This window comes from Mobula birostris, chromosome 4 (assembly GCF_030028105.1).
Source record: "Mobula birostris isolate sMobBir1 chromosome 4, sMobBir1.hap1, whole genome shotgun sequence".
NCBI lineage: Eukaryota > Metazoa > Chordata > Chondrichthyes > Myliobatiformes > Myliobatidae > Mobula > Mobula birostris.
This window is the reverse complement of record NC_092373.1, coordinates 185,074,697-185,102,394: the sequence shown is the minus strand read 5'-3', so window position 1 is coordinate 185,102,394 and position 27,698 is coordinate 185,074,697. Positions and strand designations below refer to the sequence as shown.

At 42.2% G+C, this 27,698-nt stretch overlaps 1 protein-coding gene across 2 annotated transcripts in view; it reads right to left on the bottom strand.

The window, feature by feature from the left end:
* Nucleotides 1–1,150: 1,150 nt before the first annotated feature.
* LOC140196839 (pantothenate kinase 3-like) overlaps nt 1,151–27,698 on the bottom strand; it is a 63,083-nt gene continuing 36,535 nt past the window's right edge. The window contains exon 7 of one of the 2 annotated variants that reach the window (XM_072256688.1): nt 1,151–1,527. In XM_072256688.1, coding sequence (XP_072112789.1) covers nt 1,432–1,527 — 96 coding nt within the window. In that variant the 3' untranslated portion in view covers nt 1,151–1,431. The remainder of the gene's footprint in view (nt 1,528–27,698) is intronic. The other variant, XM_072256686.1, reaches the window with a different exon arrangement.

Sequence of the window (27,698 nt, the reverse complement as noted above, 5' to 3'; positions counted from 1 at the left end):
TGTTTTGGATAGAAGAGGTCAACTTCTAAAAACCGAAAATGTGTATTCTTTCAGTAGCAACGTAGCCTTGAGCAAATGCTGTGATCTTCTTGTGGGTGGCCTTCTATTGTAATAAATCTTCTCTCTAAAAGTTTATGGAACAAAGCATATTGGTTTCATAGACATGTTTATATAAGAATTCTGCAGCAGAATATATTTTAAAACATTGCTATTTGTAAGCTATATTTTTGTATATTTAATTGCTATTTTGAAATTTGGATGGCTTTTGTTTTGCTAATTAATTGCATTGTATTTCAGAATATTTGCATGTGATTTGACTGGAATTGTAAATAAATAAGAGGTTTCAGAAATGTTGAGTGTGACATGGTTTATCATTAAACCTCTGGTGGCTTGTGGCACTTTCTTACAGTGTTTTCAGTATTCTGCTGGAGAGGGAGTTACCTGATCTGGTACTGGGCTGCACGATCCATTAAGATCCAGTTCCTCACATCAAGTTCATGTACAATCAACTTTCCCTCCCATTCCAGCCTGATCCACTTTGGGGCTTCCTTGTACCTTCCATTCCATACTGATCCATCTCAGAGCATCCCTGTACATTCCATCCTATCCTGATCCACTCCTGGGTTTCTCTATCCCTTTGATTCCATCCATGATTCACTTCAGATCATCCCTTTTACTTTCATCCCATTTTGGATCGATATTAGAGCTTCCCATCTCTCTCTTTTCCCATCTGATGTTGTAGAACTTTATCTATATAAAGCAGTAACAAAAGCTTTGTTAAAATCTACATGGCAATTTTTCTTTAAACTGAACACCTTTGGCACTCAAGGGTGGTAGAATGGCATCTTAGTGTCACAATTTCATTCAGTGGATGTCACCTAATTGTAAAGAATTTTAATCACATTCTGGCAGTGGCTGTCTGAGGCATCTGTTGTTACCTAAAATGCTGGTGGTCATTGAAGGAGTGTCACGTGACCGGCAACAATGAATATAGAATTGAGGCAGGTTTTGTAAAAACAAACAAACATTTATTAAACTTTGCTCAAAAATAGCGAAATGTATTTAAGCGACAAACTTAACCAGAAGTTAACTGCTGTACAGCTACTCTGGAACAGTTCTTAAAAAGGTAAAGGCGAAAACAGTTCTTAAAGTGGTAAATTTGAACACAGTTCTTAGAATGGTAAATTCGGAAGTCCAAGAGATTTATGCAGTCAATTAGGAGAGACTGCTCTAAAGTAAAGAATTCCTCGAAGACGTGTCATTACTGCTGATCCCAGCCGGAACCTGCCTTGTCCGCAGGATTCACGACAACGAAAATACACGGCTTAAAAGGAACTGACCTTTTTCCTGGCGAGCGAACCTTGCATGAACTTCCTTGCTCTTTTGGCAGGAGTTATCTCAGATTCAGGTCACTATCTCCCGACCGAAGAATCAATAAGGCCGATCCTTTACGAAACTGCCGAACGACACCAACTTTACTCGACTTGCCGAATTCCTGAATTCTGGTAGGGTCTTCACTCTCCAATACTACTTATAATAGAAAGTAAAACTCTGTTCTAAAACTAAACTGTGTCATGGGACAAATACACAGCATTGCGGAGTATTTGATGATTTAAACTGAAAACTAACTGCGTCACCAGGGGTCTACCCTTATATACCTGTTGAGAACAGGTCATCACGTGACCTCACATCTGTGGGAAAATTATATCGTGACCGCCGCAAGACCATTACATCATCCTCATAAGACAGTCACAAGATATCCATGAAGTATGTAACAAGGAGGAATTCAAAGTTGAGTTTATTGTCATATGCACAAGAACATAATACAGCAAGGTGCAGGCTCTTTGGCCCACAATGTTGTGCCGACCCTTAACTTCACTCTAAAGATCAATCTGAACTCCCACATAGGACTCCATTTTCCTTTCATCCATGTCCCTAATCTACCACCAATCCTGGCAGCAAGTCCTACACAAATACCTCTCTCTGTTTAAATAAAAAGAACTACCTCTGACTAAGACCATAAGACAGAGGAGCAGAATTAGGCCAATTAGCCCATCGAGTCCGCTCCATCATTCAATCAGTCCCATACACCTGCTTTCTCAGCATTGGAGTCGATTGTCAAGGATGAGGTTACAGAGTACCTGGAGGCATATGACAAGATAGGCAGAACTCAGCATGGATTCCTTAAAGGAAAATCCTGCCTGACAAACCTATCACAATTTTTTGAGGAAATTACCAGTAGGCTAGACAAGGGAGATGCAGTGGATGTTGTATATTTGGATTTTCAGAAGGCGTTTGACAAGGTGTCACACATGAGGCTACTTAACAAGATAAGAGCCCATGGAATTACGGGAAAGTTACATACGTGGATAGAGCGTTGGCTAATTGACAGGAAACAGAGAGTGGGAATAAAGGGATCTTATTCTGGTTGGCTGCCGGTTACCAGTGGTTTTCCACAGGGATCAGTGTTGGGGCCGCTTCTTTTTACATTGTACATCAACGATCTGGATTATGGAATAGGTGGCTTTGTGGCTAAGTTTGCTGACGATATGAAGATAGGTGGAGGGGCTGGTAGTGCTGAGGAAATAGAGTGTCTGCAGAGAGACTTGGATAGATTGGAAGAATGGGCAGAGAAGTGGCAAATGAAGTACAATGTTGGAAAGTGTATGGTTATGCACTTTGACAGAAAAAATAAACAGGTAGACTATTATTTAAATGGGGAAAGAATTCAAAGTTCTGAGATGCAACGGGACTTGGGAGTCCTTGTACAGGATCCCCTTAAGGTTAACCTCCAGGTTGAGTCAGTAGTGAAGAAGGCGAATGCAATGTTGGCATTCATTTCTAGAGGAATAGAGTATAGGAGCAGGGATGTGAGGTTGAGGCTCTATAAGGCACTGGTGAGACCTCACTTGGAGTACTGTGGGCAGTTTTGGTGTCCTTATTTTAAGAAAGGATGTGCTGACCTTGGAGAGGGTACAGAGAAGATTCACGAGAATGATTCCGGGAATGAGAGGGTTAACATATGAGGAACGTTTGTCCGCTCTTGGACTGTATTCCTTGGAGTTTAGAAGAATAAGGGGAGACCTCATAGAAACATTTTGAATGTTAAAAGGCATGGACAGAGTGGATGTGGCAAAATTGTTTCCCATGATGGGGGAGTCTAGTACGAGAGGGCATGACTTCAGGATTGAAGGGCGCCCTTTCAGAACAGAAATGCGAAAAAATTTTTTTAGCCAGAGGGTGGTGAATCTATGGAATTTGTTGCCACGGGCAGCAGTGGAGGCCAAGTCATTGGGTGTATTTAAGGCAGAGATTGATACGTATCTGAGTAGCCAGGGCATCAAAGGTTATGGTGAAAAGGCGGGGCAGTGGGACTAAATAGGATAAAATGGATCAGCTCATGATAAAATGGCGGAGCAGACTCAATGGGCTGAATGGCCTACTTCTGCTCCTTTGTCTTATGGTCTTATGGTCTTATATCCTTTGAAGCCCTAACCAGTCAGGAAGCTATCAACCTCCGCTTTAAATATACCCACAGACTTGGACTCCACTCCAGTCTAATTTCAAAAATTAGAGGTTCACCACTCTCTGGCTAAAAAATTCATCCTTACCTGTGTTCTAAAAAGTCACCCCTCAATTTTGAGGCTGTGCCCTCGAGTTCTGGATACCCCCACCACAGGAAACATCTTTCAACACTCGGTAGGTTTCAATGAGATCCCCTTGCATTCTTCTAAATTCCAGCGAGTACAGGCCCAAAGCTGCCAAATGCTCCTCGTACGTTAATCCCTTCATTCCCAGAATCATCCTCATGAACCTCCTCTGGACTCTCTCCAATGACAACATATCCTTTCTGAGATAAGGGGCCCAAAACTGTTGACAATATTCCAAGTGCAGCCTGACCAGTGCCACTTCAGTATTACCTCCTTGCTTCTATACTCTGTTCTATATTTTTTTTCGACACCCCTACGCTTTCCGGTAAGCACTGGTGAAATGAAGCAGCATCACAGATATGTAGCATCAGACACACAATATTCACAAGAAAAACATAAATTAACAGTATAAATTATAACTGATTATGCAAGGACATAACTGGAACAAGCAAAAGCAAAACTGCAGTGCAAAGTTGTCATAGTGTTACTATACTGAGGTAGTGATTAGGCTTGAACAGAATAGAACTTTATTGTCATTGCTCAAGACAACGAGTACATACAAAACAGATATTTACAATGCATATCGTATGCTTAATTTTAAAAAAGTTTCCATATTTACATACAAGTGACTTTGATAGACCATAACACTCAAAGGCCATTGGCAAGCCAGGGTATAGCATTATTCACCTGCACAACAGCCCTGAGGAAGAAGTTGTTTTTCAGTCATACTGCCTTGGCCAGGACGTTTCTGTATCACCTGCCGGGTTGGTTCCAGAACTGAATGAATGAAAGAAAGTAACTGTTCTGACAATGTTGGGAACTTGGTAGTGCTGGACTGACAGACATTCCAGACAAATGGATATTGCTCCTATTAATACACCAAGACATGTTTAATTCTCCTTCTTTTCAGGCATTATACAGTAGAGTCACAGCAGGGAAACAGGCCAGTTGATCCATGGTGATCTAAAATGGTCTCATCTGCCTATATATAGTCCATATACATCTAAACCAGGGGTTCCTAACCGGGGTCCACGGACCCCTTGCTTAATGGTATTGGTCCATGGCATAAAAAAAGGTTGGTAGCCCCTGGTCTAAACCTTCTCTATACATGTCCCTGTTCACATACTTGTTCAAATGTACCTGCCTCAACCACTTCCAACTCGTTTCATATATTGACCACCCACAAGGTCCCCAGGTTCCTATTAAATTTCTCACCCCTCACCCTAAATCTATGCCCTCTAATTCTGGACTCCCTAACCCTGTGAAAAAGACTGCGTACGTTCACCCTGTCTGTGTCCCTTGTGGTTTTATACACTTCTATAATATCAAATATCATGCTCCTGCACCCCAGTGACTACAGTTCATCCCACTTAACCTTCTGAGTTCTGGCAACGTCCTTGTAAACTTCATCCACACTTTCTTATAGCAGGGTGAACCAAAAGTGAACATGACAGTCTGAATGTGACCTCACCCTTTGTACAACTGCAACGTAACATCCCAATTTCTATACCGTAGCTAGTATGATAAAATGTCCCGTTGAATCAGTTGAGTGGAAGGAGATTACAAGAAACTAAACCTGGTGAGTTTAAAAGGAGCGTGGGAACAGGGTCTTCATGAGTTTTAAAGGAGTGTGGGAATTGGCCATCAATTAGCTGATGCCAAATCATTTAGACTGACAAACAATAGATAGCGGATTATCGAGGTTTTCAGGATCAGAATCCACCCACCTACCTTCCCCCTTACCTGGTTTTAGCTGTTCCACTCCACCCATCTTATTCTGGCTTCTTCACCCTTCCTTTCCAGCCCTGAAGAAGGACTTTGGTCCAAAACATCGACTATTTATACCTCTCCATATATGCTACCTCACTTGCTGAGCTCCTCCAGCGTTTTGTATGTCAAGCTTTGGATTTCCAACATCTGCAGAATCTTTTCTGTTCAAGTTTATTATCACTGACATATAATGTGAAATTTGTTGTTTTAAATAAAGTTACTGTAAGTTACAATAAGAAATGTAACAAATAAATACATAAATAGTGCAAAAAGAGAGTAAAATAGTTCCTGGACCATTCAGAAATCTGATGGCTGATCAGAAGAAGCTGTTCTTACAAGGTTGAGTGTGTGTAATGAGGGCGCTGTACGTTCTCCCTGATGGTAATAATGAGAGGTGGGTTTGTCCAGGATGGGGAGGGTTCTTAATGACAGATGCTGTCTTTTTGAGGCACCACCTTTTGAAGATGCCGGATTGCAATTTGTCTAATAGCCCTCTCCTAAGTGTAAACATGAAAAAGACAATGATTCAACATGCTATTTAGAGAGAAACACATTACTTAAAAAGATGCTGATCATTGCAAATTACATAACACAGAGCAGTACTACACAGGAATATGATCACTGATACAGAACTGTGAAAAAGCAGCTCTAATAATTTCTGAGGCTCTTTGCCCAAGACTTCTCCCTGTCCTGTACTAACGTTGTACAAGGGCTCCATCTGGAAAGAGTAAGCATGGTGCCTCTCCTCTTAGTGTCCATCTTCTGAGAGGAACAGGAGTACACTGGCGATTGCTAGAATAATTATCTAGAGGCCCCGGACAGATGGTACATTGGCATGAGTTCAAATCCCAGCAGCGCAACTGGGAAATTTAGATTCAGTCATTTAAATAAGTCTGGAAGTAGAAAAGAAATCTGTATTGGTAACCACGAAAAACTAAGCTGGTTCGCTAATGTCCTTCTGAGGAAGGGTTACCCAGTCTGCTCTATATGATCAACCATTCCAGTCAGCCACCATTCCTCTAACTGTACTGCCCTATAAACACTTTAAAACACTTTTCATAATGTTTATGTTGTAAATCATGCTGGTACTTGAAAACTTAGTACCTTCTCTTTGATGGGAGTTCTCTGAGATCCTCTCTTCCTGCTCCCCCTCTATGATCTCAGCTGCTGTCCGAGTCTTCAACCATGAGCTCACCCAGGCTCACTACCACAACCATATGTCCTTCTTGGGAACTTGCCCCCACCACTGTCTTATTCCACCTTGCTTTCAGCTCTGTTTTCAGGCCTCCCAAGGATCCCAGGTCTCTGCTTTCGATTGATTACTTCTCTTGCCATTTCAACAAGCAGGATATCCCGGTGGCCAACCATGTTAACTCCAATCCCAACTCCCATACCGACGTGTCAGTCCATGGCCTCCTCTACTGCCACGTTGAGGCCATTCTTGGTTTGGAAACTCATATTCCATCTGGGTAGCCACCAACCTAATGGCATGAACATCAATTTCCCCCTCCCCTTTCTTCCATTCCCTATTCTGGCTCCCCACTGACCTTTTCTGCCTATGACCTCCCCCGGTGCCCCTCCTCCTTCCCTTTCTTCCATGGTCCACTCTCCTCTCCTATCAGATTCCTTCTTCTTCAGTTTCCACCTATCACCTTTTAACTGGTACTCCTTCCCCTCCCCCATCTTATTCTGGCTTCTTCTCCCTTCCTTTCCAGTCCCGATGAAGGGTCTTGGCCTGAAACGCCAACTCTTTATTCCTCTCCACTACAGGAAACATCCTTTCCTCATCCACTCTATCTAGGCCTTTCAGTATTAGTTCCTTCAGTATTTTGTGTTTTACTCTGGATTCTCAGCACCTGCAGCACCTCTTGTGTTTATAATTTGGGGGTATTTATGTATTTGTGAACATTTTATTCCATATCTGTAAGTTTATTTTTATATAATTCCTTATTCATTATAATTGTTGAATGTTCTTTTTTGTTGCATGGCCTGTCAGCACACCATGGCAAATTCCTAACACCTGTTCATTTATTATATTGGGAACAAAGTTGATCCTTGATCTTTGGTGTGACTCCAGACCTCCTGCTAGGGATTCTGATGAAAACTGTTACAAGCTGACTGACATGGACTGCAGAAGGTCCTGGCAGGTGGCTCTTGGATGCCCGGCCAGAGAAAGAAAGGTGTATACTTGGCAAGGGAGCCAAGACCAGATATCCTCTTTGGTCCGGTTGAGGAATGAGGAAGAGAATCAGAATTAGGTTTATTATCACCGACAAATGTCATGAAAATAATTGTTTTGCTGCAGCAGTACAGCACAAGACATAAAAAATGTAGGATACAATATAAAAAGATATTTTAAAAAATAAATAAATACAAAGGGGGCAGCATGGTGAGGTAGTGCTCATGGACTTTTCAGAAATCTGAAGAAGGAGCGTTCCCAAAATTTAATCCCAAAACTGTGTGGGTTGGTAGGTTTACTGATCAAAGTAAAATGCCCCTCAAGTGCAGGTCAGACGTAGAACCTGGGGGCACTTGATGGGAATGTAGGGAGAATAATATAATGTCTGGATTAGTGTAACTGTGTGCTTGGTGGTCAGCATGGAATCACTGGGCTGAATGGCCTGTCATATAGGAAGCCTCCATATTTAAGGGAAAATGTAAATGCATTAGTAGCACTCCAGCTAAGAGATATAAGACTGAATCCTGAAATGAGAGGCTGGCCTCTAAGGAACAGGTGGACAGGTTTTGCTTCAGTCTACCAGAGTTTTGAGAAGTAGGAGGAGACTTAATGAAAACTTAAGGCACGGAAGGTTTCAGAGAATGCACGTGGAGAGAATGTAGGAGGCTAAGAAATGAGCTGAGAGAGGTTTATAAGATTATGAGGGACATACAAAGGATAGGTAGTCTGAGTCTTTTCCCACAGCAGAGGAGTCCAGAACTACATGGTAGAGGTTTAGGGTGAGAAGGGATAATTTTAAAGATTTGAGGGATAATATTTTTTATAAGGCACAGGGTGGTAAATATATTGAATGATATGCTGAGCTGCCAAAGGAACAGGGGGAGGCAGATACAATTTCTACATTTAAAAATTGTTTGAACAAATATTTCAATAGGAAAGGAGTAAAGAGATACAGGTCTAATGCAGGCAAATGGGACTAGATATGCAGCACACTGGCATGGACAAGGTGGGCCAACAGAACTCATTTCTGTGCTGATTCAATAAACTTCTTCTCCGAAAGTGTCATACAGTAGTTTATCAGTCTTGAACTCATTTTGCAAGTATTGCCCAAGCTATTAATTCAAAACAGTTCTAGCATTCTTAGCAGAGCTGCTGTACAAAATATTTTAAAAATGATGGTAATAGGGCAGATAACCAAAACTTTGGAGAAAGGGATAAGTTTTTAGGGAGCATCTTAAGGCAAGAAAGGAAGGTGGCGAGCCAGAGAGGAATGGGTAAGATATTCTGAACATCTGAAGTTTGGGAGCTGCTTATTCACATTCCAGTGGCAGGACCTTCAGAAATGCTGTGGATGCCATAAGGACAGGAGAAAGGTATCAGCCCAAAACGTCGAAAGTTTATTCCTCTACAAGTTGCCTGACCTGCTGAGTCACTTTAGCATTTTGTGTGTGTTGCTCAAGATTTCCAGCATCTGCAGAATCTATTGTGTTTAAGAAGGGCAGGACCTGTGTGTATGCCTTTTTCAATTTATCAAGTCTACATTTATCAAGATGTAGACATCCTTGGTAAGTCAGCACCTTACTGTGAAATACTTTTAATAGAAGCTTATCGCATTGATGAAACTTCCACTGGCTGGAATGGGGGAAATCAACACTCATATTTCAATATTTTTATCTGGAACATTCTTCTCTTCCCACTTCCTTTCGAAGATAACTCCCTGAGTTAGGTTCTGTCCCATAAAGCCCAGTTCCCTGCCATTCGATCCACCATATATACCAATATTTTACACCAAAATCAAGTATTATGTGTAAAAGTACCCTCTTATGACCTTAACAAGGATCAACTTTATCCACCATATACATGTATTAGAAATTTGCTAATAGTGGTGCGTTGACAGATACATAACAAAAACATCAACACTCAATTTTATCAGTTATCTTCTGAAAATCCTTGGGAGGCAGGATGGAGATAGGGCTCTACCTAAGGAGGTGTAAGGCATTCTTTCCCCCCACTAGCCTGTAGGTCACCCTTGGGCAAGGTGTAGCACCTGTTTAGTGCCCCCCACTCCCAACTGGGGTCATGTGAAGCCATGGGAGCAGCTGGGGCATATTACAAGTTCTGGTTATGCAACTGCTAATGCCAGGCAGACAATCTCTGAAGAGTATTGATAATGGCTCGGGTCACCCGTCTTGTAAAGACACTGCCCAGAGGATGACAACAGCAAATCATCTCCGTAGAAAATTTTCCCAAGAACAATTATGGTGACGAGACTACGACCGCCTACATTCTGCAATACGTCATGTAATGATGGTGATCTGGAAGTCCAAATACATTAATTACATTTACTAATTCCCATTTATACACCAAGCATATATCAACCTCAACAAATTTGTCAAACTCCGGAAAGCCACAAGAATCTGAAGCAACAAACAATCTGCTGGAGGAACACAGCGGGTCAATCATCATTTCTCTTCAATCAAACCACGCACATTCTGTTTCATTTGCCTCATTAAGATCTAAATACAATAGATTCCAGCATTTTCCCAATGGTAGATGTTGGGATGACTGGCCCTTCACTTCCTGTTACAGGACCAAAAGAAGCTGCAGAAGGTTCTAAATCCAGTCAGCTCCATCTTGGGTACTAGCCTACAACGTACCCAGGACATCTTTAGGGAGCAGTGTCTCAGAAAGACAGCATCCATTGTTGACGACCTCCAACACCCAGGGCATGTCCTTTTCTCACTGTTACCATCAGGTAGGAGGTACAGAAGCCTGAAGGCAAACACTCAGCGATTCAGGAACAGCTTCTTCTCCGATTCCTAAATGGATATTGAATCTTTGAACACTACCTCACTTTTTTTTAATATACAGTATTTATATTTTTGCACATTTTTTAAAATCTATTCAATATACAAAATTGATTTACTTAGAAACTTAGAAACATAGAAAACCTACAGCACAATACAGGCCCTTCGGCCCACAAAGCTGTGCCGAACATATCCTTACCTTAGAACTACCTAGGTTCTACCCATAGCCCACTATTTTTCTAAGCTCCATGTACCTGTCCAGGAGACATTTAAAAGACCCTATCGTATCCGCTTCCTCCACTGTCGCCGGCAGCCCATTCCACTCTCTGCGTAAAAAATTTACCCCGACATCTCGTCTGTACCTACTTCCAAGCACCTCAAAAATGTGTCCTCTCGTGTTAGCCATTTCAGCCTTGGGAAAAAGCCTCTGACTATCCACACAACCAATGCCTCTCATCATCTTATACACCTCTATCAGGTCACCACTCATCCTCCGTCGCTCCAGGGAGAAAAGGCCGAGTTCATTCAACCTATTCTCATAAGGCATGCTCCCCAATCCAGGCAAAATCCTCATAAATCTCCTCTGTACCCTTCCTATGGTTTCGACATCCTTCCTGTAGTGAGGTAACCAGAACTGAGCACAGTACTCCAAGTGGGGTCTGACCAGGGTCCTATTTAGCTGCAACATTACATCTCGGCTCTTAAACTCAATCCCACAATTGATGAAGGCCAACATACCGTATGCCGCCTTAACCACAGTGTCAACCTGCACAGATTTGAATGTCCCATGGACTCAGACCCCAATATCCCTCTGATGATCCACACTGCAAAGAGTTTTACTATTAATACTATATTCTGCCAATATATTTGGCCTACCAAAATAATTACCTCACAATTATCTGGGTTGAACTCCATCTGCCACTTCTCAGCCCAGTTTTGCATCCTATCAATGTCCCGCTGTAACCTCTGACAGCCCTCCACACTATCCACAATACCCCCAAACTTAGTGTCATCAGCAAATGTACGAACCCGTCCCTCCACTTCCTCATCCAGGTCATTTATAAAACTCACAAAGAGTAGGGGTCTCAGAACAGACCCCTGAGGCACACTACTGGTCACTGACCTCCATGCAGAATATGACCCATCTACAACCATTCTTTGCCTTCTGTAGGTAAGCCAGTTCTGGATCCACAAAGCAATGTCCCCTTGGATCCCATGCTTCCTTACTTTCTCAATAAGCCTTACATGGGGTACCTTATCAAATGCCTTGTCGAAATCCATACACACTACATCTACTGCTCTTCCTTCATCAATGTGTTTAGTCACAACCTCAAAAAATTCAATCAGGCTCGTAAGGCACGACCTGCCATTGACAAAGCCATGCTGATTATTCCTTATCATATTATGTCTCTCCAAATGTTCATAAATCTTGCCTCTCAGGATCTTTTCCATCAACTTACCAACCACTGAGGTAAGACTAACTGGTCTATAATTTCCTGGGCTATCCCTACTCCTTTTCTTGAATAAGGGAACAACATCTACAACCCTCCAATCCTCCAGAACCTCTCCCGTCCCCATTGATGATGCAAAAATCATCGCCAGAGGCTCAGCAATCTCATCCCTCGCCTCCCACAGTAGCCTGGGGTACATCTCATCCGGTCCTGGTGACTTATCCAACTTGATGCTTTCCAAAAGCTCCAGCACATCCTCTTCCTTAATATCTGCATGCTCAAGCTTTTCAGTCTGCTGTAAGTCATCCCTACAATCGCCAAGATCCTTTTCCGTAGTGAATACTGAAGCAAAGTATTCGTTAAGTACCTCTGCTATCTCCTCCGGTTCCATACACACTTTTCCACTGTCACACTTGATTGGTCCTATTCTCTCACATCTTATCCTCTTGCTCTTCACATACTTGTTGAATTCCTTGGGGTTTTCCTTAATCCTGTCCACCAAAGCTTTCTCATGGCCGCTTCTGGCTCTCCTAATTTCATTCTTAAGCTCCTTCATTAAGATCTCTATCATTACCTAGTTTTTTGAACCTTTCGTAAGCTCTTCTTTTCTTCTTGACTAGATTTATAACAGCCTTTGTACACCATGGTCTCTGTACCCTACCATCATTTCCCTCTCTCATTGGAAAGTTTCTATGCAGAACTCCAAGCAAATATCCCCTGATATTGGCCACATTTCTTCTGTAAGTTTCCCTGAGAACATCTGTTTCCAATTTATGCTTCCAAGTTCCTGCCTGATAGCTTCATATTTCCCTTTACTCCAATTAAATCCTTTCCTAACTTGTCTGTTCCTATCCCTCTCCAATGCTGTGGTAAAGGAGATAGAATTGTAATCACTATCTCCAAAATGCTCTCCCACTAAGAGATCTGACACCCGTCCAAGTTTATTTCCTAATACCAGATCAAGTACAGCCTCTCCTCTTGTAGGCTTGTCTACATATTGTGTCAAGAAACTTTCCTAAACACACCTAACAAACTCCATCCCATCTAAATCCCTTGCTCTAGGGAGATGCCAGTCAATATTCGGGAAATTAAAATCTCCCACCACAACCTTGTTATTATTGGATTTTCAGATCTCCCCCTACCCGTCCCACTTTCAAATCCCTTACTATCCTTCTTTCAGTTAGTCCTGACAAAGGGTCTCAGCCCAAAATGTCAACTGTACCTCTTCCTATAGATGCTGCCTGGCCTGCAGCGTTCACCAGTATTTTTTGTGTGTGTTGCTTGAATTTCCAGCATCTGCAGATTTCCTCATGTTAACCTTATTATTATTACACCTTTCCAGAATCTGTCTCCCTATCTGCTCCTCGATGTCCCTGTTACTATTGGGTGGTCTATAAAAAACAGCCAGTAGAGTTATTGACCTCTTCCTGGTCCTAACTTCCACCCACAGTGACTCTGTAGACAGCCCCTCCATGTCTTCCTCCTTTTCTGCATCCGTGACACTATCTCTGATCAACAGTGCCATGCCCTGATATCTTTTGCCTCCTTCCATGTCCTTTCTGAAACATCTAAAGCCTGGCACTTGAAGTAACCATTCCCCTGAGCCATCCAGGTCTCTGCAATGGCCACAACATCATAGCTCCAAGTACTGATCCACGTTCTAAGCTCATCTGCTTTGTTCATAATACTTCTTGCATTAAAATAGACACATCTCAAACCATCGGTCTGAGTGTGTCCCTTCTCTATCACCTGCCTATCCTCCCTCTCGCACTGTCTCCCAGCTTTCTCTATTTGTGAGCCAACTGCCCCTTCCTCCGCTTCTTCAATTCAATTCCCACTCCCTAGCAATTCTAGTTTAAACTCTCCCCAATAGTCTTTGCAAACCTCCCCACCAGGATATTGGTCCCCCTTGGATTCAAGTGCAACCCGTCCTTTTTGTACAGGTCATGTCTGCCCCTAAAGAGGTCTTAATGATCCAGAAACCTGAATCCCTGCCCCCTGCTCCAATCCCTCAGCCACGCATTTATCCTCCACTTTAATCTATTCCTATACTCACTGTCACGTGGCACAAGCAGTAATCCCGAGATTACTACCTTTGTGGTCCTGCTTCTCAACTTCCTTCCTAACTCCATGTAGTCTGTTTTCAGGACCTCCTCCCTTTTCCTGCTGGATTATGTATTGCATTAAACTGCCCCTGCTAAGTTAACAAATTTCACGTCACATGCCGGTGATAATAAACCTGATTCTGATTCTGATGTTGCCTGACCTGATGAGCTCCTCCAGCATTTTTGTGCATGTGTTGCTCTGGATTCCAGCATCTGCAGAATCTCTTGTGTTCATTAGCACCTTTTTTCAGATGATTTTCAATGTTAAATCCTATATCTGCTATTGTAGCATTTGAACCTCAAGTCTCTGAATAACTAGTCTGGTCGTTTAACTCTGTACCTAAGGGGGTGTCTGCGGTATTCTTGTCCAACTGAAAGGCAGACAAAGGACCCACAGGGACTTTAAGCTGGAGAGACAAGCACATTTTCCATCTTTAATTTTGTCTCTGGTGCTTCCAACCAGGAAACTAAAATTTCCCTAGAAGCTAGTTGACTATGCTTTTAATTTGAAGGAATTGCCATTGGCTTTGAAGATCAGGAAACTCTGAACTAAACACAGCTTTAACTGATCAGATTGCTAGCAGAGGTCCACCCAATTGGAACCAAACTTGGATGTAGTGGTGCATTTCTAACAGGCAGCTTCAGTATCAGGAATTCTCTGTAATACAAACAAAGCAAAAATGACCAGAGCTAATTTTAATGTTGATCCGAAATTGCATGTTCTGTTTATATAGAGGTTTTATCCCTGCTCAATGTTCCAGCTTACTTTCAGAAACACCCAGAGGCCCCCTGCCAACACTGATCCACGTCAACAGCATCCTGGCCGAGCAATTCAGCCATTGCCCTGAACTATCCACAGAATCCGATGCTGAGGATGGTTCCAGCATGGGACTGGATCACCCAGTCCATCTATTCTGAACGCACAATACCCCCTCACTTGTCAAGAAGGTACAGCAGCGTCTGTAATTTTTTGAGGAAATTGAGACATGCAAGGCTCCCTGCCCCCATTTTAACAACTTCCTACACGAGCACCATCAAAAGCATCATTGTGCGGTACAGAAGCTGCAAGGCATCGGACCACAAGGCGCTACAGAGGATGGTTAAAACCACCAAGAGGATCACTAGGGTCTCCCTCCCCCACTACTTTTGATTCTTGCCGGAGCGTCATAGATGAAGGGACCGAACTACAGCACTATTGCAGATCCCTACTATCCATCCCACAATCTCTTTTGACCCTCTTCCAACAGGAAGGAAGTACAGGAACATCGCATTTGCTTCCCTCAGGCAGTGAGGCTAATGACTGGCAAAGTATCATCACTAGGACAGCGAGCTCTTTACTGTTTACTTGTGCTGTGCGCTACAAGTATTTTTGAATTATATTTTATTAACTTTCTGACGGTAATATTTTGCTTTATGTGCTGTGTGTGATATATGTTCTGTGGGTGTACCATGTTTCAGCAAAATGTTGTTTTGTGTGGTTGTATAAATGTACATTCAGATGACCATGAACTTGAACTTAAAGTCCTACTGTCTCCGTGCCTCAACTACTGGTCTGGCAGTGCACTCCAGATGCAAACCATTTGCTGCCTTAAGAACTATTTTCCCCATGGCACTTTTAACTGATCCCCTCATCCTGGGCCTTGGTTTCTCCCCGTGCTGACAGTGGAAACATTTTTTCTTTACCTGTGCTGTAAATGCCATCCTCAAGTTTAATTCTGAATGCCTCACAATTTTGTAAAGGCAACTGTTATGATGGCTCCATTGCAAGAGGATTTTGTGTACAGGATCAAGGATGCCTGACTATAATTACGAAGAGGAGACCACAGTTGGCGCAGTTTCAGTTTCCTTGCCTGAGAAAGAATAGACTTGCCAAAGAGCAGCGATTCCCAACCCTTTTTATGCCATGGACTCCTACCATTAACCAAGGGGTCTGTAGACCCCAGGCTGGGAACTGCTGCCATTGGCAGAGTGCAACAACATTGAAATGGGCTGGTTGTATGAAGAGAGATTGGGCTAACTACGTCTATGGTCACTAGAGTTCGTTAGAATGAAAAGAGATCATATTAGAATATAGAACATTACAACACAATACAGGCTCTTCAGCCCTCAATGTTATGTAACTTTCAATCTACTTTATGATCAATCTCACCCTTCTGTCCTAAATAGCCCTCCACTTTTCTTTCATCCATGTGAGAGCACGTTTTCCATTCTACCTCACCGTACTTATGCACATGACAACAAACTCAACTCGTTAAAAACTGCTGCAAACGTTTCACTAAGAACACAAGCCACATCTCTTCCCCTGACTCAGTTTTGGTCACTCAAGGATCAGGGGTCAACTTTATTCACTATATACATTTACTTTTTAATAGGAAATTGCCGCAGTGCGTTGATGCGAAGGCAACAAAACACAGCAACATTCAACAATTGTAGAAAATAAAAAATTAAATAAAGATAAAGTTAGATGCATGGAATAAAATGTACATAAATACTAGCATGTACTTACAATGTAAAAAGCTTTATAGAAAGTGGTTTAATGTCCTAACAGTGCAGTGATTGCAGTAATAGATAGAGGGGGGTGGTGGGGGCTAACTAGAATGATTTACAGCTCAGGGAAGAAACTTTTAAGATGGCATGTTTTTGTTTTAATGCTTTCCAGAAGGAAGCTTTTGAAAAAGGGAGATTGCTGGGTGGGTAATGTCCACAATAATTTCTCCACCCACTGCTTTTTCATGGACACATTCAAGTCCCGTAGTGATGATAGACTGCAGCCAATGACCTTTTCCACTGTCCTGACAGTTCATTGTAGTTTTCATTTACTGTATTGTGAGATGATGCTGCACCAAACCAGGCAGTAATAGCTCTATCCTACTATAGAGTGGACATAGGGAGGACACTTCCTATCATGGGTGAGTTTAGGACCAGAGGGCACAGCCACATAGTGGAGGGACGTCCATTTAGAACAGCACATGAGCAGGGATTTCTTTAGCTAGAGGATGGTGAATCTATGGAATTCATTGCCACAGGCAGCTGCGGAGGCCAAGTCATTGGGTATATTTAATAGTTTGGTAAGTAAATAAAGGCATCAAAGGTTAAAGGGAGAAGGCAGGAGAATGGCATTGAGACGGATAGTAAATCAACCAAGATAGAATGGGGTTGCAGACTTGCTGGGCCAAATGGCCTAATTCTGCTCCTACTGTATGTCTTATGGTCTATTCTTCCCTTAAATATCTTCTTGTAGTCATACAGTCATAGAGCACAACGGGCAAGACACAGGCCCTTCAGCCCATCTAGTCTGTGCCAAACTGTTATTCTGTCTAGATCCGTTGACCCACACCTTGATCACAGCCCTTCATACCCCTTTCTTTTTTCCTATTGTATTCTTGCTTTCCTGATTTCCCTTTTAATTTCACTCCCAGACTTAATAACTTCCTCGAGTTAGTGGTGGACGCAGGAACCCCGTCACTGAATTTAAAATGTTTTGGACATGAACCTGAGGACCCGGGGCCTAGTGGGTTTGGGTTGGATTGTTCTTGTTCGAATTGCACAGACGTATTTGGACAATCAACCTCCTCTGGATACTCCATGGCTCCCGGAAATATTTCCTGGGGGACTTCGCTACCGGTGGGCCAAGGGGAAAAAGCAGCAGATGGGGATCGGTCACTAACTTCATCAAAAACGTCTCAAGTTCTAAAGGTTAAAGATTAACTTTATTTGTTGCAAGTGCATCAAAATCAAAAATGAAACGCGTTGTTTGCACCGCCGTCTGCGATGTGCCGGGGGGCAGCCCTTAAGTGTTGCCATGCTTCTGGCACCAACATAGTATAGTACGTGCATAATTTACTAACCCTAATCCGTACATCTTTAAATGTGGGGGGAAGCCAGAGGATCTGATCGAAACCCCCGCGGTAACGGCGAGAATGTACAAACCCCCCACAGTGGTGGGAATTGAACCGTTCTAAGATCATTCAGTAAGTTCGCAGATCCCCGGACTACTTGGTCTTCTCAACCAGTATCAGGGGCACTGAAATAATCACACATGTGTTGATGACAGCAATTGAAGACGGAGATTGTGGCTTTTGATCTGACCGTGGTGAATAGAGGAAAGGAGTCCAATCCTGGCAGACAAGTGGCAGGTCACAGTGTAAGAGTCATGTATCTACTTTCTGTCTGTCTGTCTGTATCGTATTTTGTGTTGCACGTTTATTATGGGTAATTTGTCAGCTGGGTTGGGGCGCAGTAGAAGCAAACGAGTATAGTTGCGTATTCCTGCTTCGCCTTAGTCTGTTTAGTCTAGCTGAGAGGGAATGAGCCACGGGGTGATCTTTGTTGCTAACCAATAACTTCGCTTCGTTACATTAATTCCCTAGATTATTAATTTAGTTTCTCTAGCTTTATTGCTACATGATAGTTTGTATTTGCTGGTTTCGTAATAAAGGATTGAGCGTACTTTTTCTGACTTGGAGCTTAGTTATATTGGAAGCACGCCATACCCTGTACTCGGTCCTGGTTTGTTTTCACGTAACCGATACACACAGTAACACATGCAAGATGTGAGAGGAGCTCAGCAAGTCAGGCAGGATCTGTGGAGAATAAACCGTCGTCGGGACTGGAAAGGAAGGGGAAGAAATCAGAAATAGAGGTCTGGGAGAGAGGAAGGAGTACAAGTGGGAGAGGGGAAGGAGTACAAGCTAGAAAGGTGAAGCCAGGTGGGGAAGGTAGGTGGGTGGGGAGGAGGGGATGAAGTGAGAAGCTGTGAGGTGAAAGGGGGAAAAGGTAAAAGGGCTGAAGAAGAAGGAACTTGACAGGAGAGGAGAATGGACCATGGGAGAACGGGAAAGAGGAAGGGCTCCAAAGGGAGGTGATAGGTTAGTAAGGAGAAAAGAAGAGGGAAGTCAGAGTGGGGAATGGAAGAAGAGCAAAGAGGAAAGGGGAGAAATTACTGGGTGAGAGAAATCAATGTTCATGCCATCGGGTTGGAGGCCACACAGACGAAACATGGGGCGCTGTCGTAATAGAGCGGCATCCGTCATCAGGGACGCCTACCACCCAGACCATGCTCTCTTCTTGCAGCGGCCATCAGGAAGATGGTACAAGAACCTCAGGACTCACACCACTTGGTTCAGGAATAGTTATTACCCCACAACCATCAAGCTCTTGAACCAGAGTGAACAACTTCAATCAACTGCACTTGGCCTATCACTGAACTGTTCCCATAACCCATGGATACCCTTTCATGGACTCTTCATCTCACGTTCTCAATATTTATTGCTTATTTATTTATTATATATTATTATTTCTTTTTTTTTCTTTATGTTTGTATTTGCAGTTTGTTGTCTTGTGAATTCTTTGTTTGGCTGCAGTTTTTCATTGTATTTCCTGTATTTACTGTGAACACCCACAAGAAAATGAATCTCAGGTTTGTATATGGTAGCATGTATGTCCTTTGTTAATAAATTTACTTTGAACTTTGAACCTGAGAGTGGCCTCATTGTGATAGTACACAGAGACTACTTAAAGGTGCCTTGCGGGGCACCAGTGGATTAAGTGAACAGAACAGGCCACTGGTGCAGCTAGCAGAGGTGCCACCTCACATTTCCAGTTTCCCGGGTTCCAGTGCTGGCATGTTCTACCCGTGATCTCATGAGCTTCCTCCTGGTGATCACATATCCCAGACTTACTGATTTATTGAGATACAGCAGGGAACAGGCCCTTCTGGCCCTTCGAGCCATGTTGCCCAGCAACTCCCCATTTAATCCCAGTCCAATCACAGGACAATTGGCAATGACCAACTAACCTACCAACCGGTAGGTCTTGGGACTGTGGGAGGACACCGGAGCATCCGGTGCAAACCAACAAGGTCATGGGGGGAGACACACAAGCTTCTTACGGGCAGCAACGAGAATTGAACCCAGGTCTCCTGTACTGTAAAGTATCGTGCTAATCACTGCGCTACCATGCCAGCCTATGTCGGTTGGTTGGTTGGCCACTGCAAATTGTCCCTGGTTTGTATGTGAGTGGTAGTCTTGGGGGAGGGTGGAAATTGATAGGAATGTGGAGAGAATAAAATGGCATTAGTTTATAATTAGTTAACATGGCGATGACTTGGTGAGGCAAAGGGACCGTTTACATACTGTAAGAATCAAAGTTTGACTCCAATACTAGAGAGGAAACTAGAGTAGCAAACATACTTAACTAAGAAAACCAGAGACATGAATGGCACTTGTGATCAAAACATGTTGTTATCGCATACCAGTGTAAAATTCCAATTAAAATAGTCCCTGCAGAATGAAGCCCATGACAATATCAATGCAAGAGCAGTGTGCCTGTACCATTACGACAGTAATTTACTCAAAGTCTGTCAGAATTTGGGGCTTGCACACAGAAAATCATGAGGGCTCCAGTGAGATTTAGTTACAATACAAACAAGACATACTCAGAGTGTCACATTACACCTTTCAAATCCTGGCCTTGAATGTCACCCTCACCAAACATATTTTGGAAGCAAACTCACCAGCAGCCTGAAATATCACTTGTTTATTTTGTGAATGTCATTTATAGAATCATAGAAAGTTAAATGTCAGAGGCCACTTGGCCAGCCAGATAAAAATGATCACCTAGTCCCACTTTCCAGCTCACAGTTCATAGATTCAAGTATTGATCTATTTATAAATGGAAGGAGAATATCATTCTGAGTCTCTGACCTATAACATTAACTGTTTCTCTTCCAACAGATAGGGCCTGACTTGCTGAATATTTACGTTTTCTGCTTTTATTTTGAGGGATACCCACCTTTATCAGGTATAAAACTCTTTGGGAGAGAATAGTTTTTCTCTCTACCACTGCCTCAAACCTACATCCTAGGGTGACACAGAGCATCGCGGTTAGCGCAATCGTTTAACAGTGCCAGCTGATCGCCAAGCAGGATTCGATTACCACCGCTACCTTCTCCCTGTGACCACATAGGCTTCCTCTAGGTGCTCTGGTTTCCTCCCACTTTCCAAAGATGTACATCTGTGGTTAGTGAGTAGTGGGTGGGGATGCTCTGTTGCCACCAGAAGCATTGTGTCACTTGCAGGCTGTCCACAGCACATCCCTTGGTTGGCCATTGACACAAAATGATGCATTTCACTTTATGTTTCGATGTACATGTGGCAAATAGCTGTGAGTGACTCAGCTCTATGAAAGGACTCGTTCTTGTTGCCCATTTCTCATAAATGTATTCATTTTGGTTAACTTTTGCTTCCAACCACCCCCTCCACCCACTTTCCCCCTCACCTGGCTTCACTGTCACCTGCCAGTTTATCGTCCTTCCCCTTCCCCACCTCCTTATTCCGGCTTCTTCCCCCTTGCTTTTCAGTTCCGAGGAAGGATCTTGGCCTAAAACATCGACTGTTCGTTCCTCTCCCTGACTTGCTGAGTTCCTCCAGAAGTGTGTGTGTGTTGCTCTGGATTTCCAGCATCTGTGGTAGCTGTTGTGTTTATAACTTCAGCCTACTTTGTTTTACAGAAAACACTAACAGCCACATCAGCTGTGGGAGCATCTTTGTGCACTACATTTGCCCCTTCTCCAGCATTATCACACCTTTCCTGAGCTAAGGTGACCGTGAATAAGCACAGCACTGTAGCTGGTCTAACCAGTAATTTATTCAATTCTTGCATTATATCGCTGGTCTTATATTTTACATCTCAGATATAAATTGTCAAGCACCTGTAATAGAAACAGGTGTGGGTTCAGACCCGTGACCATTATGAAAGGTCATTAACCTTATCAGTTAACTTGAATTTAACAAGTAGTGGACACAGCCCAGTGCATTACAGGCAAAGCCCTCCCCACCATTGAGAACATCTACAATGAGCGCTGCCACAAGAAAGCAGCATCCGTCATCAAGAAACCCTACTATCCAGGCCATGCTCTCTTCTCACTGCTGCCATCGGGAAGAAGGTATGGGAGCCTTAGGGCTCACACCACGAAGTTCAGGAACAGTTACTATCCTTCAGCCATAAGGCTCCTGAACAAGTGTGGATAATGTCGCTCACCTCAACTCAGAACTGATTTAAAAAATTATGTTCTCATTTTCAAGGACTCTACAACTCATGTTCTCAGTATTTTTTTTATTTTTGCACAAATTGTCTTCTTTTCCACATTGGTTGTTTACTAGTCTAAGTGAATGCTTGCAAGAAAATAAATGTTCAGGTGGTATCATCATCATCAGGTGTCGTGCCCAGTTTCAGCTTTGACTGCCATGGCCCACACACTCCTGTTTTTCTAGTCAAGTGGATCAATTCATTGGTATTCATTTCCAATTCTCTGGCTGCTGTCTCCATCATCATCTGTCTTTGTCTTCCTCTTGCTTTCTTCCCTTCAATCTTTCCCATAATTACCGTGCATTCTAACTCCTCTTTCCTAATCACATGTCTAATGAAGTTACATTGTCTTTTCACGATCTCATACATTATTTCTCTTTTTGTGTTTGCTCTGTTCATGATATCCTCGTTAGATATTCGTTTTGTCCATGATATTATAACCATATATCAATTACAGCACTGAAACAGGTCATCTCAGCCCTTCTAGTCCATGTCAAACTCTTACTCTCACCCAGTCCCACTGACCTGCACTCAGCCCATAACCCTCCATTCCTTTCCTGTCCATATAGCTATCCAATTTAACTTTAAATGACAACATCCAACCTGCCTCAACCACTTCTGCTGGAAGCTCGTTCCACATAGCTACCACTCTCTGAGTAAGGAAGTTCCCCCTCATGTTACCCCTAAACTTTTGCCCTTTAACTCTCAACTCATGTCCTCTTGTTTGAATCTCTCCCACTCTCAATGAAAAAAGCCCATCCACGTCAACTTTATCTATCCCCCACATAATTTTTAGAACCTCCATCAAGTCCCCCCTCAAACTTCTATGCTCCAAAGAATAAAGACCCAACTTGTTCAACCTTTCTCTGTAACTTAGGAGATAAAACCCAGGTAACATTCTAGTAAATCTTCTCTGTACTCTCTCTATTTTGTTGACATCTTTCCTATAATTCAGTGACCAGAACTGTACACAATACTCCAAATTTGGCCTTACCAATGTCTTGTACAATTTTAACATTACATCCCAACTCCTATACTCAATGCTCTGATTTATAAAGGCCAGCATACCGAAAGCTTTCTTCACCACCCTATCCACATGAGATTCCACCTTCAGGGAATGATGCACCATTATTCCTAGATCCCTCTGTTCTACTGCATTCTTCAATGCCCTACCATTTACCATGTATGTCCCATTTTGATTAGTCATACCAAAATGTAGCACCTCACATTTATCAGCATTAAACTCCATTTGCTATCTTTCAGCCCACTCTTCTAACTGGCCTAAATCTTTCTGCAAGCTTTGAAAACCTACCTCATTATCCACAACTCCACCTATCTTAGTATCATCTACATACTTACTCATCCAATTTACCACCCCATCATCCAGATCATTAATATATATGACAAGCAACACTGGACCCAGTACAGATCTCTGAGGCACACCACTACACACCAGCGTCCAATCTGACAAACAGTTATTCACCACTAATATCTGGCGTCTCCCATCCAGCCACTGCTGAATCCATTTTACTACTTCAATATTAATAGCTAACAATTGAGACTTCCTAACTAACCTACCGTGCAAAACCTTGTCAAAGGCCTTACTGAAGTCCATATAGACAACATCCACCGCTTTACCCTCGTCAACTTTCCTAGTATTCGTTTCAAAAAATTCAATAAGATTTGTCAAACATGAACTTCCATGCACAAATCCACGTTGACTGTTCCTAATCAGACCCTGTCTATCCAGATAATTATATATACTATCTCTAAGAATACTTTCCATCAATTTACTCACCGCTGACGTCAAACTCACAGGCCAATAATTGCTAGATTTACTCTTAGAACCCTTTTTAAACAATGGAACAACGTGAGCAACATGCCAATCCTCGGGCACCATCCCTGTTTCTAATGACATTTGAAATATTTCTGTCAGAGCTCCTGCTATTTCCACACTAGCTTCCCTCAAAGTCCTACAGAATATCCCGTCAGGACTCGGAGACTTATCCACTTTTATATTCCTTAAAAGTGCCAGTACTTCCTCTTCTTTAATCATCATACTTTCCATAACTGCCCTACTTGTTTCCCTTACCTTACACAATTCAATATTCTTCTCCTTAGTGAATACCAAAGAAAATAAATTGTTCAAAATCTCCCCCATCTCTTTTGGCTCCGCACATAGCCGTCCACTCTAATTCTCTAAGGGACCAATTTTATCCCTCACTATCCTTTTGCTATTAATATAACAATAGAAACCCTTTGGATTTATTTTCACTTTACTTGCCAAAGCAACCTCATATCTTCTTTTAGCTTTTCTAATTCCTTTCTTAAGATTCTTTTTACATTCTTTATATTCCTCGAGCACCTCACTTACTCCAAGCTGCCTATATTTATTGTAGATCTCTCTCTTTTTCCGAACCAAGTATCCAATATCCCTTGAAACCCATGGCTCTCTCAAACTTTTAACCTTTCCTTTCAACCTAACAGGAACATAAAGATTCTGGACCCTCAAAATTTCACCTTTTAATGACCTCCATTTCTCTATTACATCCTTCCCATAAAACAAATTGTCCCAATCCACTCCTTCTAAATCTTTTCACATTTCCTCAAAGTTAGCCTTTCTCCAATCAAAAATCTTAACCCTGGGCCCAGTCCTGTCCTTCTCCATAATTATATTGAAACTAATGGCATCCTGATCACTGGACCCGAAGTGCTCCCCAACACATACCTCCGTCACCTGACCTATCTCATTCCTTAACAGGAGATCCAACGCTGCCCCTTCTCTAGTTGGTACCTCTATGTATTGCTGCAAAAAACTATCTTGCACATATTTTACAAACTCCAAACCATCCAGCCCTTTTACAGAATGGGTTTCCCAGTCTATGCGTGAAAAATTAAAATCTCCCACAATCACAACCTTGTGCTTACTACAAATATCTGCTATCTCCTTACAAATTTGCTCCTCCAATCCTCGCTCCCCATTAGGTGGTCTATAATACACCCCTATAAGCGTTACTACACCTTTCCCATTCCTCAATTCCACCCAAATAGCCTCCCTAGACGAGTCCTCTAATCTATCCTGCCAAAGCACCGCTGTAATATTTTCTCTGACAAGCAATGCAACACCTTCCCCTCTTGCCCCTCCAATTCTATCACACCAGAAGCAACGAATTCCAGGATGCCAATCACACCCCTGGGCCCAACGAATGCCAATCACACCCCTCCTGCAACTATGTTTCACTAACAGCTAAAACATCATATATCCAGGTACCAATCCATGCTCTAAGCTCATCCACCTTTCTTACAATGTTCCTAGCATTAAAATAGATGCATTTAAGAAACTCTCCACCCCTTACTCTCTGTTTATCCCTAATGGTACAAACAACTTTGTTATCTGTTTCTTCCCTCTCCCCTACATCTTCGGTCTGAGTGCTCCTGTTCTTTGCATCCTCCTCAAAAACCACATCTCTGCTGCTACAATTCGTTTCCTCATGTTACAAAATATTGTCCAACATTCTGAGCTATATAACATAACTGGATAAAAGTAACATTTCAGTACTCTGAGGCAGGATTTCATGCCTAGTTTAGTATTGGTCAGTATACTCTTCATTCTCGTAACGGTGTCTTTTGCCATCCTTATTCTTCTTTTGATGTCCAAGTCACACCCGCCATCTGATGTCACCCAGCTTCCTAAGTAGCAAAAGTTCTTTACTTGTTTTATGTCTTCCCCATTTATTCTCAGCTTGCAGATAGGACTCTCCTTCTTTTTGGATATCACCATACATTCTGTCTTTTTGCAATTGATAGATAGACCCATTTTTGCACTTTCTTCAACAATTATATCAATTAAGTTTTGTAGTTCTTCCTCTGTTCTTGCAATTAACACAGTGTCATCTGCATATCTGAAATTATTGATGTTTTCACTGCCAACTTTGATACCCAAGATGTCTCTAATTTTTTGTAATATTGTTTCACTGTACACATTAAACAAATCAGGGGAGAAAACACACCCTTGTCTAACGCCGCTCTTGATTTTCATAAACTGACTCACTTCTCCATCTATTCTTACAGTGGCAGTTTGTTCCCAGTACAGATTTCTGATTAGGCGGAGGTCTTTCGAATCTAGATCTAGAGTTTTCTGTAATATTTCAAATAACTCATTGTGCTTCACTTTATCAAATACTTTTATGTAGTTGATAAAACGAACAAACCTTTTTGCACTTGCATAGCTCGTTCTGATAGTATCCTTAAAATCAATATTGCGTTTCTTGTACCTTTGTCTTTCACAAAACCACATTGTTCTTTGCCTATTTCAACTTGTATCTTACTTTTAGCTCTTGTCATCAAAATTCTTAGAAGGTGGTATATGGTGATATATATGCACTTTGATAATAAATTTACTTTGAACTTTTGAATTTTGAATTCTCTTCCCACAGATAAAGCCCGACCTATACTTCCAGCATTTTCTGTTTTTATCTCAGCATTCCACAGTACTTTTGCTGAGCTTTCCCAAATTCCTACTTATGCAAATTAAGCATCTGCATCGTTGCCTTCAGAGGTTTACAGATATATTTTTAGGATTAAATAAATAAATATTATAAAATTATTGGAATATAAGCACTATTCCCTGGGATATAAAGTTGTTCCTCAAATCCATAAGACCGTAAGTCATTGGAGCAGAATTTGGCCATTCAGCCCCAATGAGTATTCAGCCCAACGAGCATGGTTGATTTATTATCCTTCTCAACCGTATTTTCTTTCCATCTCCACGTAACCTTTATTAATCAACAACTGCTTTAAATATACCCAATGACTTGGCCTCCACAGTCATTTTGTGGTAATGAATTCCACAGATCCACCACCCTCCGGCAAAATAAATTCCTCCTTATCACTGTTCTGAAGAGAAGTCTTATTTTTCTGAAGCTATGCCCTCTGATCCTGGACTCTCGCACCATAGGAACTATCCTCTCCATGTTCACTCTATCTCATCCTTTCAATATGTTTCAATTAGATCCCCTGCCCCCCCCCCGAAACTTCTAAACTCCAGCGAGTATGGGCCCAAAGCCATCAAATCCACGCAATTCCTTTTACCATCTCACTAATATAATCATCACTAGTAATCATTCTGGGTTTTAAAAATTGGTTGAATTAGGGAAATGTGGAAATCTGCAAATTCAGGAGGCCAGGCAGATGGAGATTAAGAACAAAAAGACGTCATCAGTTTCCTGATGAATATCACAGACCTCCCAGTGCTACCAACTCTATTAACAGGATGGAAAGGGAAGCAGCTTTTGAGAACTTTTTGTGTATTTTATTTTTGTAGTGACCCTTTACAAAAGGCAGCTGCTTGGTTCTTTTTAGATTCATCTTAATATGGTAAACGTGTTTGTCTATGACCTGGCCTCTTAAACTGACATCTGACACACTCTTCAAAGGAAATTTAAAATAGTTCACAGAAAGAGCTTTCAAAATCATCAAGCTGCAAAGTTGTGTTCAAACAAGGAGAATTGGAGGCTGTATATGGGCTTACATCACACTTTAACCTTCTCACCATTCCCACCCCACCCAGCATCCAGAACCATTTCCCTCTTTCATCCGTCTTCAGACTGCTCATTACTGAAACATCCCAAAGCTCAGCAAGATTAAAA